Source organism: Perca fluviatilis, chromosome 10, assembly GCF_010015445.1.
Source record: "Perca fluviatilis chromosome 10, GENO_Pfluv_1.0, whole genome shotgun sequence".
Lineage (NCBI taxonomy): Eukaryota > Metazoa > Chordata > Actinopteri > Perciformes > Percidae > Perca > Perca fluviatilis.
This window is the reverse complement of record NC_053121.1, coordinates 23,827,850-23,842,012: the sequence shown is the minus strand read 5'-3', so window position 1 is coordinate 23,842,012 and position 14,163 is coordinate 23,827,850. Positions and strand designations below refer to the sequence as shown.

Sequence of the window (14,163 nt, the reverse complement as noted above, 5' to 3'; positions counted from 1 at the left end):
ATTTTTATGTTGGCTGTATTAGTTTCATTTGTCAAGAAATATGACAAGGAGTGAACCATCTGGTCCAGTTCTGTGCCGCTCTAGCATGCTCTAGCACGGTGTTGGAGTGTGTTATTCGTAAAATTTTGATTTTGCAAGGGTACTCTCCTTTCACTACAGCACAATTTCTTTAACCATGCTTTTATTTATATTTTTGGACTAGCTTCTCTCTGTTCTTTAGTGCTGATTGTTGACAACCCACAAACAACACTTACTCTCTTGCTTGCCGACAGTTAGATGGGAAGATTGATATCACTCTCATTTGTGTGCGCTAAATATGAAGCTAGAGTTAGCATAAGACTGAAACGAGAAACAGCTAGCCTGGCGCTGTTCAGACCAAGCGATAACTCCAGTATGTTACCCTCTGTGAAACCACAAATTATCGTTAAAAACAAGTAAGTTATAATGTGTTAATAATGGAGCTTTAGAGGTGCTGGTAGGCAGATTTTTAAAACCTTTAGACAGAGCCAGGCTAGCTATTTCTTTTTGCTTCCAGTCTTTATGCTAAGCTAAGTGCCTGCTGGTTCTAGCTTAATATTTTCATGTAGTACCATTACATCCTATGTTACAGATCTAAGCATCTGATTTTACCTTCATGGCTTTTATGAAGTTATTTCCAGAATCCTTAAAGACTCTTTTAACCACCTGTAAGAAAAATATTGTGTTTGCTGCTGTGACTCTATCCTACAAGCGTGATGTCTTATCTACAGTAACTCTCAGCAAGAAAGCAAATGAGGGAATTTCTCTATTCCTTTCAAGACGTTGGTGATGATTGTCATCTTTGGTGTCCACAAGTAGGCCTATGTCCTGATCATTGTTGGAGGAGTTTGTTTTATTAAAATAAGATTTTATTCACTCTTCACTCAGGAGGAGGAGGAGGGTGTGTCTCGGGTGCGAGTGACCAGCAGGAGGAGCCCCCACAAAGTGGAGCGAGTTTCTGGCCTGGTGACTCTATCTCATGTCGATGTGCCAAAGGTGAGTAAAGAAAAGAAAACAGGAATTTCCTAGGGGTCTCTTGAACACAACTTGTCCTCAGTGATTCTATTCAGGCTTTAGAACAGGCAGCTGCTGCTAATATAAGCAAATACTAATGAGCCTGATGATGTGATGATTACACATTCACCATGACAGTTTACTGAGGCATCACAGAAGTGCCTTAGCATGCATCATGAAACATTTGTTACTGTTCATAAAGGTTGATGACCTTTGAAAAATGTATTGATGTTGATGTCTATTATGCTCGTACGATTGATTTCAATTTATGAGGGGTTATGTGCTATTTCTTATTTTTCTAACACAAACCTGATATAATGTGTTAATAAGTGAGCTTTAGAGATCCTCATAGTCTTATTGTGTTGCCATTGGCTAGCTGTGTCACCCTGTTTCCAGTCTTTATGCTAAGCTAAACTAACCGCGTGTTGGCTCTAGCGCAGAGACATGAGAGTGTGGTTGTTATCCACCTTCTCATCTAATTCTTGGCAATAAGCGTATTTCCCAAAATGTCAAACAATTTCCTTTAAGAATTGTGGGTAATCTGCTGCTTAGATGATCAACAGTTATGATAGAGATATGTCTCATAGGCTAGCCGTGGTCCTAAGCGTTTTTAAAAGCCCTTGTGTTCACATGCCTTTCCCATTACAACACAGCCAGTGGCACATGGTAGCACAGTGGCCGCAGGCGTTGGCTTTTCAGCTGAGCTTAGAACTAGTGCAATGGGTGGGGTTATGAGGATCAGGGGGTTTGGATGGGGTAAAAGAGAGGGAGATGCAGGCTGTGAGCACATGGATTAAATGTGCTTGTATGATAATGTCTGCATAAGGATACGGTGACAGTACAGGTTGACTCTGGATAATATGGAGCTGTGTGTGTGTGTGTGTGTGTGTGTGTGTGTGTGTGTGTGTGTGTGTGTGTGTGTGTGTGTGTGTGTGTGTGTGTGTGTGACTCCCTCTATCACATGAAGGAGGAAGGTTGAGGAGGCACAAGGAACAGAAGTGAAAGAGAGAGAGAAGGGGGAGTGTAGAGAGAAAGATATAGTGGGGGAGACTGGAGAGAGAGAGCAAGGCGGCTGAGAGGCGAGGGCCGGTGCAGTGCAGAGCTGGAACGGACACCCAGAGCTCAGCCTTCCTCGGGTTGCCATGGAAACCACATTCCTCCCCCGCCTGCATCCCTACAGATTGCTCTGTCTCTCTCTATCTATCTCTCTCCTCGCTTCTCTGTTTTTCATCCTGTCTTTTCCATTCCTCTTTTAATTTGTGTCTTTGTTTTTTGTTTTTTTAACTCTCACTCTCTCTTTTTACACCATACACGCATTGAGCACAGTCGTGATGATGCACACTCAGCAAGCACACTGGTTTCACATGCACGGCTCTCTGTGACAAGGTGAATGGGTAATTACACAGAGTTTATTTTGCATTCCTCGGCATCTCTCTATTTTCTTCTCTCTATTTTTACTCCCCCTTCTGTTCAGCACCATGCTTCAGTAATGCCCCATCTAGTCATCGCATTTCTGCCCACACATAGGGCACCTTAGCTTTGATTCTCCTCAGTTATGGCATCTGTCGTGGACCTACAGCACCTTCATCGTATTTTATCAACTGCATTCAGCTTCCTTGATTTTCAGCTCATCTCTTAACCTCCTACATGGACCCCATTCCATAGCTCTCTTTCTTTCTGCTTTGGTTTTTTTATGCATTTACAAAGTCTACGCCAAACATTGTTTCTTAGCCATGCAGCTCTGATATAATCTCCCACTCTTGCCATCTTGTGTTCCCTCCACTCCTCATTTTGCTCAATGTGCATGCTCCTCTCTCTTATTATTCCATCAGTTGGAGGTGCTGTGTTTGGTGTGTGTGTGTGTGTGTGTGTGTGTGTGTGTGTGTGTGTGTGTGTGTGTGTGTGTGTGTGTGTGTGTGTGTGTGTGTGTGTGTGTGTGTGTGTGTGTGTGTGGTGGAGCAGCTGTTTTCTGCCAATGAGGCCTATTAATAGGAGTCTTAGCTGTGTAGCCTTTGTTTTCTGTGTCTGCATTACTGTGAGAGCACCATGAAGGCTCCTGAGCAGGTTACATTGGCTTAAAGTACAAAATTGATGATTCTCTCCTTGGTCTGACTGACCGAGAGAATGAAGCAGCATTTTGTCTTTGGCTCACCAGAGCTATGATTCATTGAACGGTGGAAGCATGAACTGTAAAGATTCTCCTAAAGATTTATTCCTTTCAACAGCTGCTGTTTGTGGAAGAAACAAGTGAATTCTGCTAAGATGCAATGATGCCTGAGTGAGACTTTTAAGACTTTCCTCCTCACCCCCCTCTTGCAGTTAGTTAAGGCTACAGTAGAGCAGCTTAGTACGTGTTGATATGGAACTGCCTCTTTAAGACTGCCTCACTACCGACTGTCCTTTCATGGTGCTGCATCCGGTCAGGTGACAAAGGAGTAGTCACATAGCTTCTCTGAGAAATGCCTAGAAATGACTGAAAAGCTCAATACATGGTGTGTGCTGTGGTTGGGGGTTGTAATGCTCATTACAATTGCGTGTGTGTGTGTGTGTGTGTGTGTGTGTGTGTGTGTGTGATGTCCAGGTGGGTTTATGTAATAAGGGCCGTGCAGGCTGATGCTGAGCTGATAGTGTTGACGAAGCTGCAAGGTGGGATGCGGGGAAGCATCTCTGTTCAAAAGTGCAGGATAATCTCCTCGTTTATGCCATAAATCACAGGCCCTTCTTTTTCATTTGTCAACAGCAGGTCAGAGGTTACTGCTTTCATTTCACAAGATAAATCACCTAATGCTGTTGATCCTCTCCTTTCCAGTCCAGGCTGTTTAATTGGGCACAATATTTTTTCAAGGACTGTACACACACACAAACACCAGTCACTCTTGCATGTATGTATACATTATATTTGTGCATGGACACATGGTTAATGTCTGTTTTTTTATATCTTTTAAATTGCCATTAGTCCGACAAGATTGCTATTTTTCTGGGTCTGCTAAAGCCAAGCTGTTCGTATTGTATTTTCTCCAGGATAGATTCAATTTGTAAGAGTCAGAGTGTAAACAGTTCAATCATGCCCTGCTGCGCAGTGTTGTTCCGGTGTTTATGACAATTTGTGATTTTAGTAATTATGACAAAATGTTTTTCACTAATCTTTGAAAATGGAGAAAGTGTCCACCATTGAAGATAAACCGAAAGACTGCTACATTTCTTTGGTGGTTTTACATTTTCTCGCCTCTAGTATTTATGTCTAGCCACTAAAGAAATGCCAGTAACTGAATATTGCTTTTTCTACTTGGCACTGTGTCACAAATGGAAAAATAATCTTATATAGGTGACAGTTTTATTACGTTATAAACTACAGATTAAATTTGACAAATATCATGTAATCTAATACAAGGACACTGCAAACGACAACCTGAAAAATAATAGTGTAATTGAGTCTAACAAAAACTTTGGCTACACAGTCACAACAAAAATTTAACATAATCTGCACAAAGGTTGTATTTATTGCAGTGCTATGGTATTTCATTAAACTATATTGGGTTTTATGCCCATTTTAAAGGTTCAATTGCCTATATTTCACATTATCGGCACTCTCCTGAAATGGTCACTCTTAAAGAAGCAGAAGAAGTTAAACATTACATGTCTTTAGTGATTAAAACATAAAGGAAAGATCAACACAGATAATCTAGATGTTTTTATCCACAAAGTTATGTTGTAAAATTAGATTTTATACGACATACATTAACCTTCAAGACCTTTCCTGTAATAGGTCTAATGTGATTAGTGCATATTAACTTCCTGTATTCCTGTTCCTGCTATCCTTCTGATACAGAAAACCAGCAATTGATTGGCTCTAAAACGACCTACCAAATTCTTTATATATTTGATATTATGTAATATTTAAAGGGAGAGTTTTTTTTCTTCTAGAGGTACTAAATATGTCTACATACACAGTTCATATCGCAGATGTGAGATGTGAGATGTGTGTGTGTGTGTGTGTGTGTGTGTGTGTGTGTGTGTGTGTGTGTGTATACGCAAACCATACAGATGACATATCTGTGTTCATTCAGCGCAGGGGATCTTTCTCTGTCCATCTCTCCTGCCTTTATTTTGTGTACCCTGCTTGTCATTCCCTCATTTTGTGTGTTGTACAACATGTGTTATGTTTTAGTTTTTTTTAACTGTAAAACCCTCTGTGTGGTAAATGCAATGTGGACAGTTTATAAGAGGGACAGAGTGAGGCTAGGGAAGGATGGTTGCAACATGTGCTCGGTCATGTGTGCTGTGATCGATATGCTTACATCGTCCTTTCAAGGCGCTGCCTCGAAGACCCGCCTCACCGCTCTGATTGGCTTCAGCAGGGTTTGTGGCTGCATCCGACAATGTAACTTGAGGCTTTCAGTGGTTTCTAGTCTCTGTTTAAAAATGCCAGATTTTCTCCTCTTTTTGCTCTCTGTTTGGCATATCTCTGTATGTTACAGTCAAAGAATATCATTATAATGAAGTGAGTTAGTGTTGCATGTAATTTAGTGTCACTGAGCCTGCTGTGTGTGCCTCCTGGTAGGGCTGCAACACTATGCAGTGCGCCCTCTCCCCAAAATCCTGCTCAATTTAACAGGAAGGTTGCATAGATAGACATTAATACACATACAATTTAAAGGCACTAGGTCTAAATGTTATTCAAAACACTGAAAAGGCATTTGTGTATGAGCACTATAACATGCAGACATGTATATGTATATGTATGTATATGTATAAATGTACTCTTTCCCCCATGCAGACACACCCAGCTCAGTTCCCCGTCACATTTAATTAATAATGCATATATGCAGGGTTTTAATGGCGACACTGTAACATTCCCTCTTAGGTCTCTTAAAAAAGAAACCTTCACCCTCAGTGTCGGGATGTTTTATATCTAGCTGTGATCAACCCACAAATTTATACGCATGAAAAACGGTTCACAGGCAGTCCAATCACATTACTGAAAATATAACTGCCACAGATACATGAAAGCCATATAGTCTTTCCTTCTCTCTTTTTCCCCCTCACACATCCTCGCTCTCTATCTCTTCCTCCACCCACTCGAAAGCCCAAGCGTGTAATCTTGTTGGTTTTGTACACATGTGTTGATGTCATCATTGTGAACATAAAATATTTCCCCTATGGTTCTTAAACGAGGCTTCAGGAGTGCAGTTTTCTCTCACTGTGCTTATTTTTGACTCAGTACTGCACATGGGCAGGACTTAAGAATAAAATGAATTCAACAGCAGTGCTGCTTTGCCAGTAGTAATACTAAAATAAAAGGAAAATCGGTAGAGAGCGATGTAAAGTAATGCAGCGTGATTCAAAGGCATCACTGTTGAGAGGCAGGTCTAGTGATACCCAGGAGAAAAAAGGATTTTCATCTGCTGCACCTGCTTCCATTGTGAGATTACATACAGACGTGTGCTGTGACACAGAGCCCGGGGTTGCCACTCACTTGCACAAGAAAGAGAAAGTTAAGTCGGCGGCTGAACTAGAGATGAGCGTGGAGGTGACCAGTGACCAGTTGGAGGGACAGGGGTGCTCACTGTAAGTTGGATCTTGGCTGCATTGGTCTGATGAAAAACATGAATTAGACTCACAATTAGGGGATCAGGGCTGGCATTGACAGACTGCGGACTACTACTTCCTGACCTTTTTTATTGAGGAAATAGACAAATACAATATTTTCATTGTGCCTTGATTTGTGAAGCAGTACCTTTTCACCCAAGGCTGGCAGCAGTGAGGTTGAGCTGTTGTGGCCCCTTTAAGAGCAGCTAGTGAAGCGCTCAGTCCTGTTGGTGCTGCTGCTGCTGATGGCAGCTCTGCCAGTTGATTGGCTGTGGCTGTCAGGGCTGAGGTGGTGGAGGGATGCTGCGCATGTATCTCCCTGCCTCTTTTTTTTTTTTTTTTTTCTCTCTCTCTCTCTCTCTCTCTCTGTGTCTCGCTCTCCATCTCCCTCTTGCTTGCTCGCATCCCTCTGAATAATCCACATCTAGGGCAAGCTGGCTGAGAGGCGATCCAGTGCTCAGCTCCTCTCTGCAGGCTGAGAAAAGAGACAGAGAGAGAAAGACAACGATTTCCAAAGCAGGAGGAAAACCGTGAGATTTTGACGGATCGGGAAGATACCAAGAATTAACAAAGGAAGGTTTTCATCTGCGGATATTATTTATTTATACATATTGTTTATATATCTATATATATATTTGTACACACGCATATAGATATTTATATATATATACATTTATCCCTGTACATAACTGTATTTGTGCTTGTCTGTTTATATTAATATTTTTATATGTATTTGTGTGTGTAAATATATATGATATATAAACAAAAGAATATACATATATATATCTATGAATTTATATGCGTATCACTGTGAACCAAGAGAAGCAAGAGGAAATTTCTATCATCGGGGCTGGTCTCTGATTGTGTGGTCGTATACAATATTTTGAATATTTCCTTTGATCTTCTACGTCAAGAGGACAAAGACTACGTGCCCATTTTGTATTTTTTGTTTTCCTGTTTCCCGTCCCTCTTGATCTTTTTTTTTTTTTTCTACATCCGAGAGGAATAAAGCGGAGAGTGACAGGATTTGACGAAAAAGGGAAAACCTGTAGAAATTCCTGTGATTAGTGTTATTTCCATCGGCATTAGCACTCTGTGAGCCGATCACAGCTTGCTGTGTGAGATCTGAGGAGGCAGCACAGACAGAGTGCCACGCCGCTCAGCTCAGCGTCAGCCCAGCCAGCATGCACAAACACCACCACTGCTGCAAGTGCCCAGAATGTTATGAGGTGACCCGTATGGCTGCCCTGCGTAGGATGGACGCCCCGTCATATGGAGGAGACTGGCAGGCCGAGCCCTATGGATACCCGCCTGGGTACGGGGGAGGCCAGACCTTACCCCCTCCGGCCTCAGGGGGAGGTGGAAGCATGGGAGGAGGAGGGGGCACTTTGGGGAGAAGTAAGGGCAAGATCATGTCTGGTGGGGGCCCTGGAGGCCCCAACCCAAAGGGCCAATCCAAGGGTGCCCCCAAAGTAAACGGCAACAACTCCAGTGGACAGGGAGGATGGTGGCCCGAGTGCACCTGTACCAACCGGGAGTGGTATGACCAGGTAACTCATCTTCCTCACTCTGTTAGATAGCTCAGGCCTTTGGGGCCTGGCAGGGTAGGACTGGGATCAGATGAGCTGCTGCTGTAGTAAAACAGAGACCATCATGCATCAGCTGTCGGTTTATGGAAGAGAATTCATATTTAGTATTCATCTCAAGCCCTCCGTTTTCCCATTTGTTGACTGTAATTCCTCTATCGGAAGCAGAGTAAGGAGAACAGACCAGGACTGATCCAGTTCCACTGCACACACATGGAGATGATCTTCATGTTGGGATTTGATGCAGATGAGTTAATGCTGATACATTTAACACACCTAGTGTGTGTCGTCAAAAGGCTTACGCTGATGCAGTTACCATAGGCCAAAAAATGGTGCATTTTCATTCAATGGAGCAGCACTGAGATGCAGTTTGCAATTATTTTAAGTTATCTCTCGAGCCGTTAACTCCGACATTACAGACCGAGTTTGTACATTAGATGTAGGAAATAGAATTCTCAGAGATCAACTAATTGTAGGATTGTGGCTCATTAGCTCAGAGTAGAGGAAGAGATGATGAAATCGATCTCTGATTCCAGTTCCATTTCTTATTTGGCCTTTGTTTTTTAGCAAGCCATTCTGCTCAAAAGAATCACAATATAATGAATGTGAAAAAAAATAGCGATTCATCAGTGATCGGTGTCTAACCGCTGCCTGTCATACATGCCGCACAGTGTGAATGAAACTGCCTCTTTACATGCATTCCCATTTTGTTTCTATTTTCTCCATGTATTTACATGTATTTATAAATCACAGTTGATAAAAGGTCAGAACAGCTTCAGAGGCACAGGCTTTAATTAAGGAAGGTGCATGTATGCGAGCATGAGAGTGAGCTTGGGTGGGGGAAGGGTAACTTGGTGAGCATGAGATCCAAGGAATGGTTCTCGCTGTGCATGAGTATGTGTCTATGTAGTCTCGTATTTGCGGCAAGTGAAGCCGCTGCATTGTTTGTAGTCCCTCCGTTTATGTCTGATCGTGTTTTGAGCAAGAAATGGGAGGCAATGGGAGGAAGGAAGGTGAGAAGAAGCACAGGGGTAAAATGGAGGATGAAATTTCAGTGGCAGAGTGGAAGAGATCCCCCTGAGCTGAGCCCACATATGAGCCGCAACCTGACTGATATTAGCAGATTACTACAAGCAAGGAGAGGTTTGAGGAGGCAAAAATAGATTGACACGTTCTCTTGGTTTGTGTAAAATCTATTGCAAGCCTTTTTCTTCCAGACCAATGAGGCTTATTTCATGTTTCACACGTTTGAAAGCTCACAGCAGATGTCATTATGTAAGCATGTATTGCTTACATGGAGATTTTACTCTCCATCAGTATTACCCCCTAATTGTTCTACTGCTCATCTACAGCATATGTATTCCATATTCAACTATACAATGAAACAAATTAGTATCTTAATATGTTGCATCGTGATTCAGGTAGGAATCTTATGTTGTCGTAACAGCACAGTTAATGGATAAACCACTCTATAGAATCCTATCTGGTCTTGTCCTTTCAAATGATCCTTGCTCTCTTGCTGTGAATGTGCACCACACAAAAACTTTGTAGAGAAATGTCCAACCTGGCATTCGTGGTTTCAGTCCAGGAGTATCTACATTGGAATGAAAAGAGCTGGAATTACAGAGAATGAATCAGTGATGGATGATGGTGGGGGAAAAGCAGCAGTCAGTGGGGTGAAAATGCTAAGGTTGAAAAAGAGAGAAATAAGCCAATAAAGGCAGGCAGTGGGCCTGGAGAGGGGGAGGGGGTTATGTAAGAGGAGGCAGTTGGTGGTGCTGTCAGAGAGAGAAAGCAAGCGAGGCCCTGACACTTTGGACAAGCATCTGTCCCTCCATCTCTTTAAACAGGCGTGTGAACGGCCAGTGTGTGCTCCCCCCTTCCTATGAACGGGCCATAGCACACGGCATGGATGGAGATGCACACCCACCACCACCCCCACCTTCCTCAGCTCTCCTCAGTCACCGTTGCTCATCCTTGGATGGGAAATGTGAATGCTACCCCTCCCCCACTACCTATACACAGCCGGAGAGCAGGGCAGTTATCACACACGCCCAACCACGCACGTCTATTATTGTATAGCTTTCATAACAACTTGTGTGTTTGGATGCTAGCGCGATGAAAAGCAATAACCTTGCACAGTCATTCAGGATAATCTCAGCCGGCTTTTTGTAGCTTGATCATTGACATTTTCAAATGGCTTCTGTAGCCATGAACATTTCATGTACGTACGTGTGAGGACGATCCCCAAGACATAATGATGGCTTTTTCATTTGATGTCATCTATTTACTAAACGATTGTGCTGCTTTTGTCAGGAGCTTGCTAGGTTAATTATGGATTGTTTGGACTATAAGAGCATTCTTTAAAACAAGAGCTTTTGAATTTAAATCTGAGAAAAGTAGAGACCTCGGTCTACTGGGAGCTTCAGTCAGAAAGCCCCCTGTTTCCCCTGCAGGCTCCAATATGTCTTTGTGTGTTCTCCAGCTCTGTGGCTATGATTAGCTTAAAATATTAATTGGATTTTACTTTATTTATTAGCATCAAGATTTGGTCCAAAATGCTTTGCCAGAACCATTGTTTATAACAGGCCTCTGTAGTGGCTGTGGTGCTTTAAATGAATGCATAGGCACAGTGGGTGTTCCATGTCGAAGACTCCCATAGGTGATTAGGACTCAAAAGCTTTCAGGCCTTGATCAGAAATGTTTTTGCACGTGTGTGTGTGTGTGTGTGTGTGTGTGTGTGTGTGTGTGTGTGTGTGTGTGTGTGTGTGTGTGTGTGTGTGTGTGTGTGTGTGTGTGTGTGTGCGTGTTTGCATGTGCGTGTGTGTCTCCTACAGTCACATTGATTGATCAGTGTCATTGGTTTGTACATCTGTCTGATGAGATTTAGTTTGGGCCGGATTTGATTTGCCATTTTTGTAACAGCAACCCAGAGAGTATTAACGGATGGGATTTACATGTGCTCCATGGCCAAATGTCTTGAGCTGGATCCCCTACTGTGATCTTGAAAGGCTCTATCAAAAACCTGAAATATTCTCATCAGATCAAGAGAGATTTATCTATGAGCTTGTCTTGGAATAAAAAAGGCAAGAAATATGTGATCTGAATGAAAGTGCAGTCAGCATATCCATACATATTCTTTAAAACATCTGGTGTGAATGATTACGCCAAGATGTACATTTACAGTTCCTGTCAATGCATTCAGTCCAATGTGACACAGAATTACTGCACAGCTGTTTTTTAAGTCTTGAGTAAAAGAAGAACATTTGCATATATTTTGTGTAACATTACACGGCAGTATTTTTTCTTCTCTGATAGATGCACTACTTGGGGTTAACCCTTATGATGATGAGAAAAGTAGGAATCCAAGACTTCAGTGCTTATGTTTTCTTTTGCATATGTGTATGCTCCAAAATTTTAGATCTTTTCATATTTGATTGTTGATTTGACCATAGATGTGTTGGTTTGAATATGTATAATATGGTATTTTAAGTTGGTGCTCTTAGCATCAAGTGAAAATTGTAGCTTACATTTACAAAATTAGGAAGGTGACTTTCGACAAAATGTCAACTCAAAGTCAGGCATGTCATTTTTTAGCCTTCTTTTCAAATAAACATATTCTATTCTAATCATTTTAACAATTATGATAGAATATCACACCAAAGATTATGTAAAGAAATATATTGTATTGTCTAGTATGATCCCACCAGTGATGCCAGAGCACCTGTGATGTCATAATACCTCTGACATCACTTTTAAGCTTCAGCATTACCCTGGCTTCAGATTACATTTCATCTGAGGACCCTGCTCCCCCATGCTGTCCCTCCCTAACCGGCGCACTCTCATCCCAAAAACCTTTTTTTTTTCTTTTTTCAGTAGGAGGCAAAAACAGGCTGAAATAGTGTAATTACTCTTTGAAATATGTCTATACTGCAGCTCAAACCCTGTATTCAACTAAACAATGTGAAATGTTTTGAAACCTGCTACAGACAAGTGCTCCATTTTTTTAAAGATTTTGTCGTGCATTATTGCATCTGCCACAAACTTTTAACTTTAACTTTAACTTTTAACCATCGGCGAGGTGTAAATGTTTGAAGAGTTTAGATTTCAGCACGAAGAAAACGATGTAATGTGATATCAGTGAACTGCACACAGCATTTTTAGCTAAACATTGATTGCTTCAGACCAAAGGACACAAAAGATGCAAAAGATCTCCAACTTTTTCAAGAAGCACTCTGCTCTTTAGGAGACACCTTGTATTTAGTTCTTATGTTGTGAGTTGTCACAAAAATGTACTCAACTAACACCATCATTTCATTTTGGCCAAACAGGGCAGATCTTACTTAGGTAGTAGGAGATGCTCTTCTCTTCTACAACTTCGGTGTATTTTTATGTTCAAAATCTTACACTGTGTAGCTTTAAACATACCCCTGTGCTTAAGCCTACTGCAAGATTTTCTTTCAAACTGTGCACAGCAATTTAAAGATATTTTACCACCGTGAGCTCTGATGGTAACAACAAGAGCACCTCTACCGTAGTTTCTATGAACTCAGGTCAGAAAGTAGAACAGCTACAGTCGTCTGAGTTCCACAACCTTTACTACTGTGTGACCGGTATTACCTGCCAATAAAAGATTAAATCAGTAAAATCCAGTACAGTGTAGTTTCTTCATAATCTTAATGAGCCTCAACACTTTTTAAGCATGTATAGGAGCTAACAGGCTTTATACAAGACACCCAATGTTATCAGCCAATACTGTTTAACCTAAAACAGTTTTAAAAGTCCTGTTGCAAATTTGCAAATTCGGCATTCCAAATACACAATTTGTTGCACAAAGCTTTTGCTTTTTGCCACATTTTGGTACAAGGACTACATGGAGCAATAGCTATTGGTTCTTATCAGGGTTTTTGCCATTTAATGTGTCACCCTACCTTGCTCACTTGTCATCATGTTAATATACATGCAAAAGGAGAAAAAATACACTTGTTGGTTAATGTGAAAGAAAAAAGAAAAAGAAATGTGTTGCAACGCAGATGTTTAGTTTATGCAAGAAAAGCATCATATCTTCCCTTCTGTGCTTGCCTGTCCCCCCCCCCCCCCCCACACACACACACACACACACAAAGAGATACATTATAAGCGCACACACCCATGCCCGACACAGACCTTTACTGAGAAACAAAGTGTTCCATACCCATGGAAATTTGGGGTTTAAGAGAGGATGGGGAATCATGGGAAATGCACTATGAAACAAGGGAGACAAGGTGCACTGCAATATTTATGTGCACTTTGACAAAAGTTTGCTTTTTATACGCTGTAAGAGGGGGTAGGGACGGAGCGCCTGAGAAAAGGCCAGTCAGACATTGACGTTAGTGTGCAAGGGAGAAAACGGCGCAGCATTATGGAAGCTGAAGCAGTTGATCTGTGATGTGGAGCTGCTGTAGCTGCGACCCAGGACCTCAGTTGTCTCGAATCCTACCTCCTACACTTCTCTTAAAAGCCTCCACTCAGCTCTGTTGTTCTTTACCTTTACAGACCGAATCTGCTCTTATTGTCTTAACATGGAGGTCCTCTGCCAATTTAATGCTCATTAAGTGATTTACTGATTACTGCAGTTGGGCTACAGCTATTGGTTACACACATATATATATATATATATATATATATATATATATATATATATATATATATATATATATATATATATATATATTTTGTACAGTTTACAGGTGCACTCGCCTGAAAGCTGCAGGTCGTGTGTGGAGGTGTGTGTCCTGCTGGAAGCAGAGGCTACCATGCCCCTGTGATCCATATGGTCATTGTCAGAGGCCCTGCCAGGGCTCAGCCCCATATCAGTTCGCCTGTTCCCCTCTCTGGCTCTCGCTGCCAGCTAGGGGAGGAGGGGAGAGAAGAAAGGAGAAGGGAGGGCAACGCCGTTTGTTTGTTTGCTTGCCTG

General features: G+C 41.8%; 1 protein-coding gene across 8 annotated transcripts in view; it reads left to right on the top strand.

Annotated features, from left to right (window-relative positions):
- The window catches only part of dlg3 (discs, large homolog 3 (Drosophila)), an 86,001-nt gene that overhangs the window by 14,279 nt on the left and 57,559 nt on the right, over positions 1-14,163 (top strand). For 6 of the 8 annotated variants that reach the window (XM_039812850.1, XM_039812858.1, XM_039812854.1 and 3 more), the window contains exon 4: positions 907-1,014. In XM_039812850.1, coding sequence (XP_039668784.1) covers positions 907-1,014 — 108 coding nt within the window. Of the gene's footprint in view, positions 1-906; positions 1,015-7,362; positions 8,172-14,163 lie in introns of those variants that run through there. The other 2 variants (XM_039812855.1, XM_039812849.1) reach the window with 2 other exon arrangements.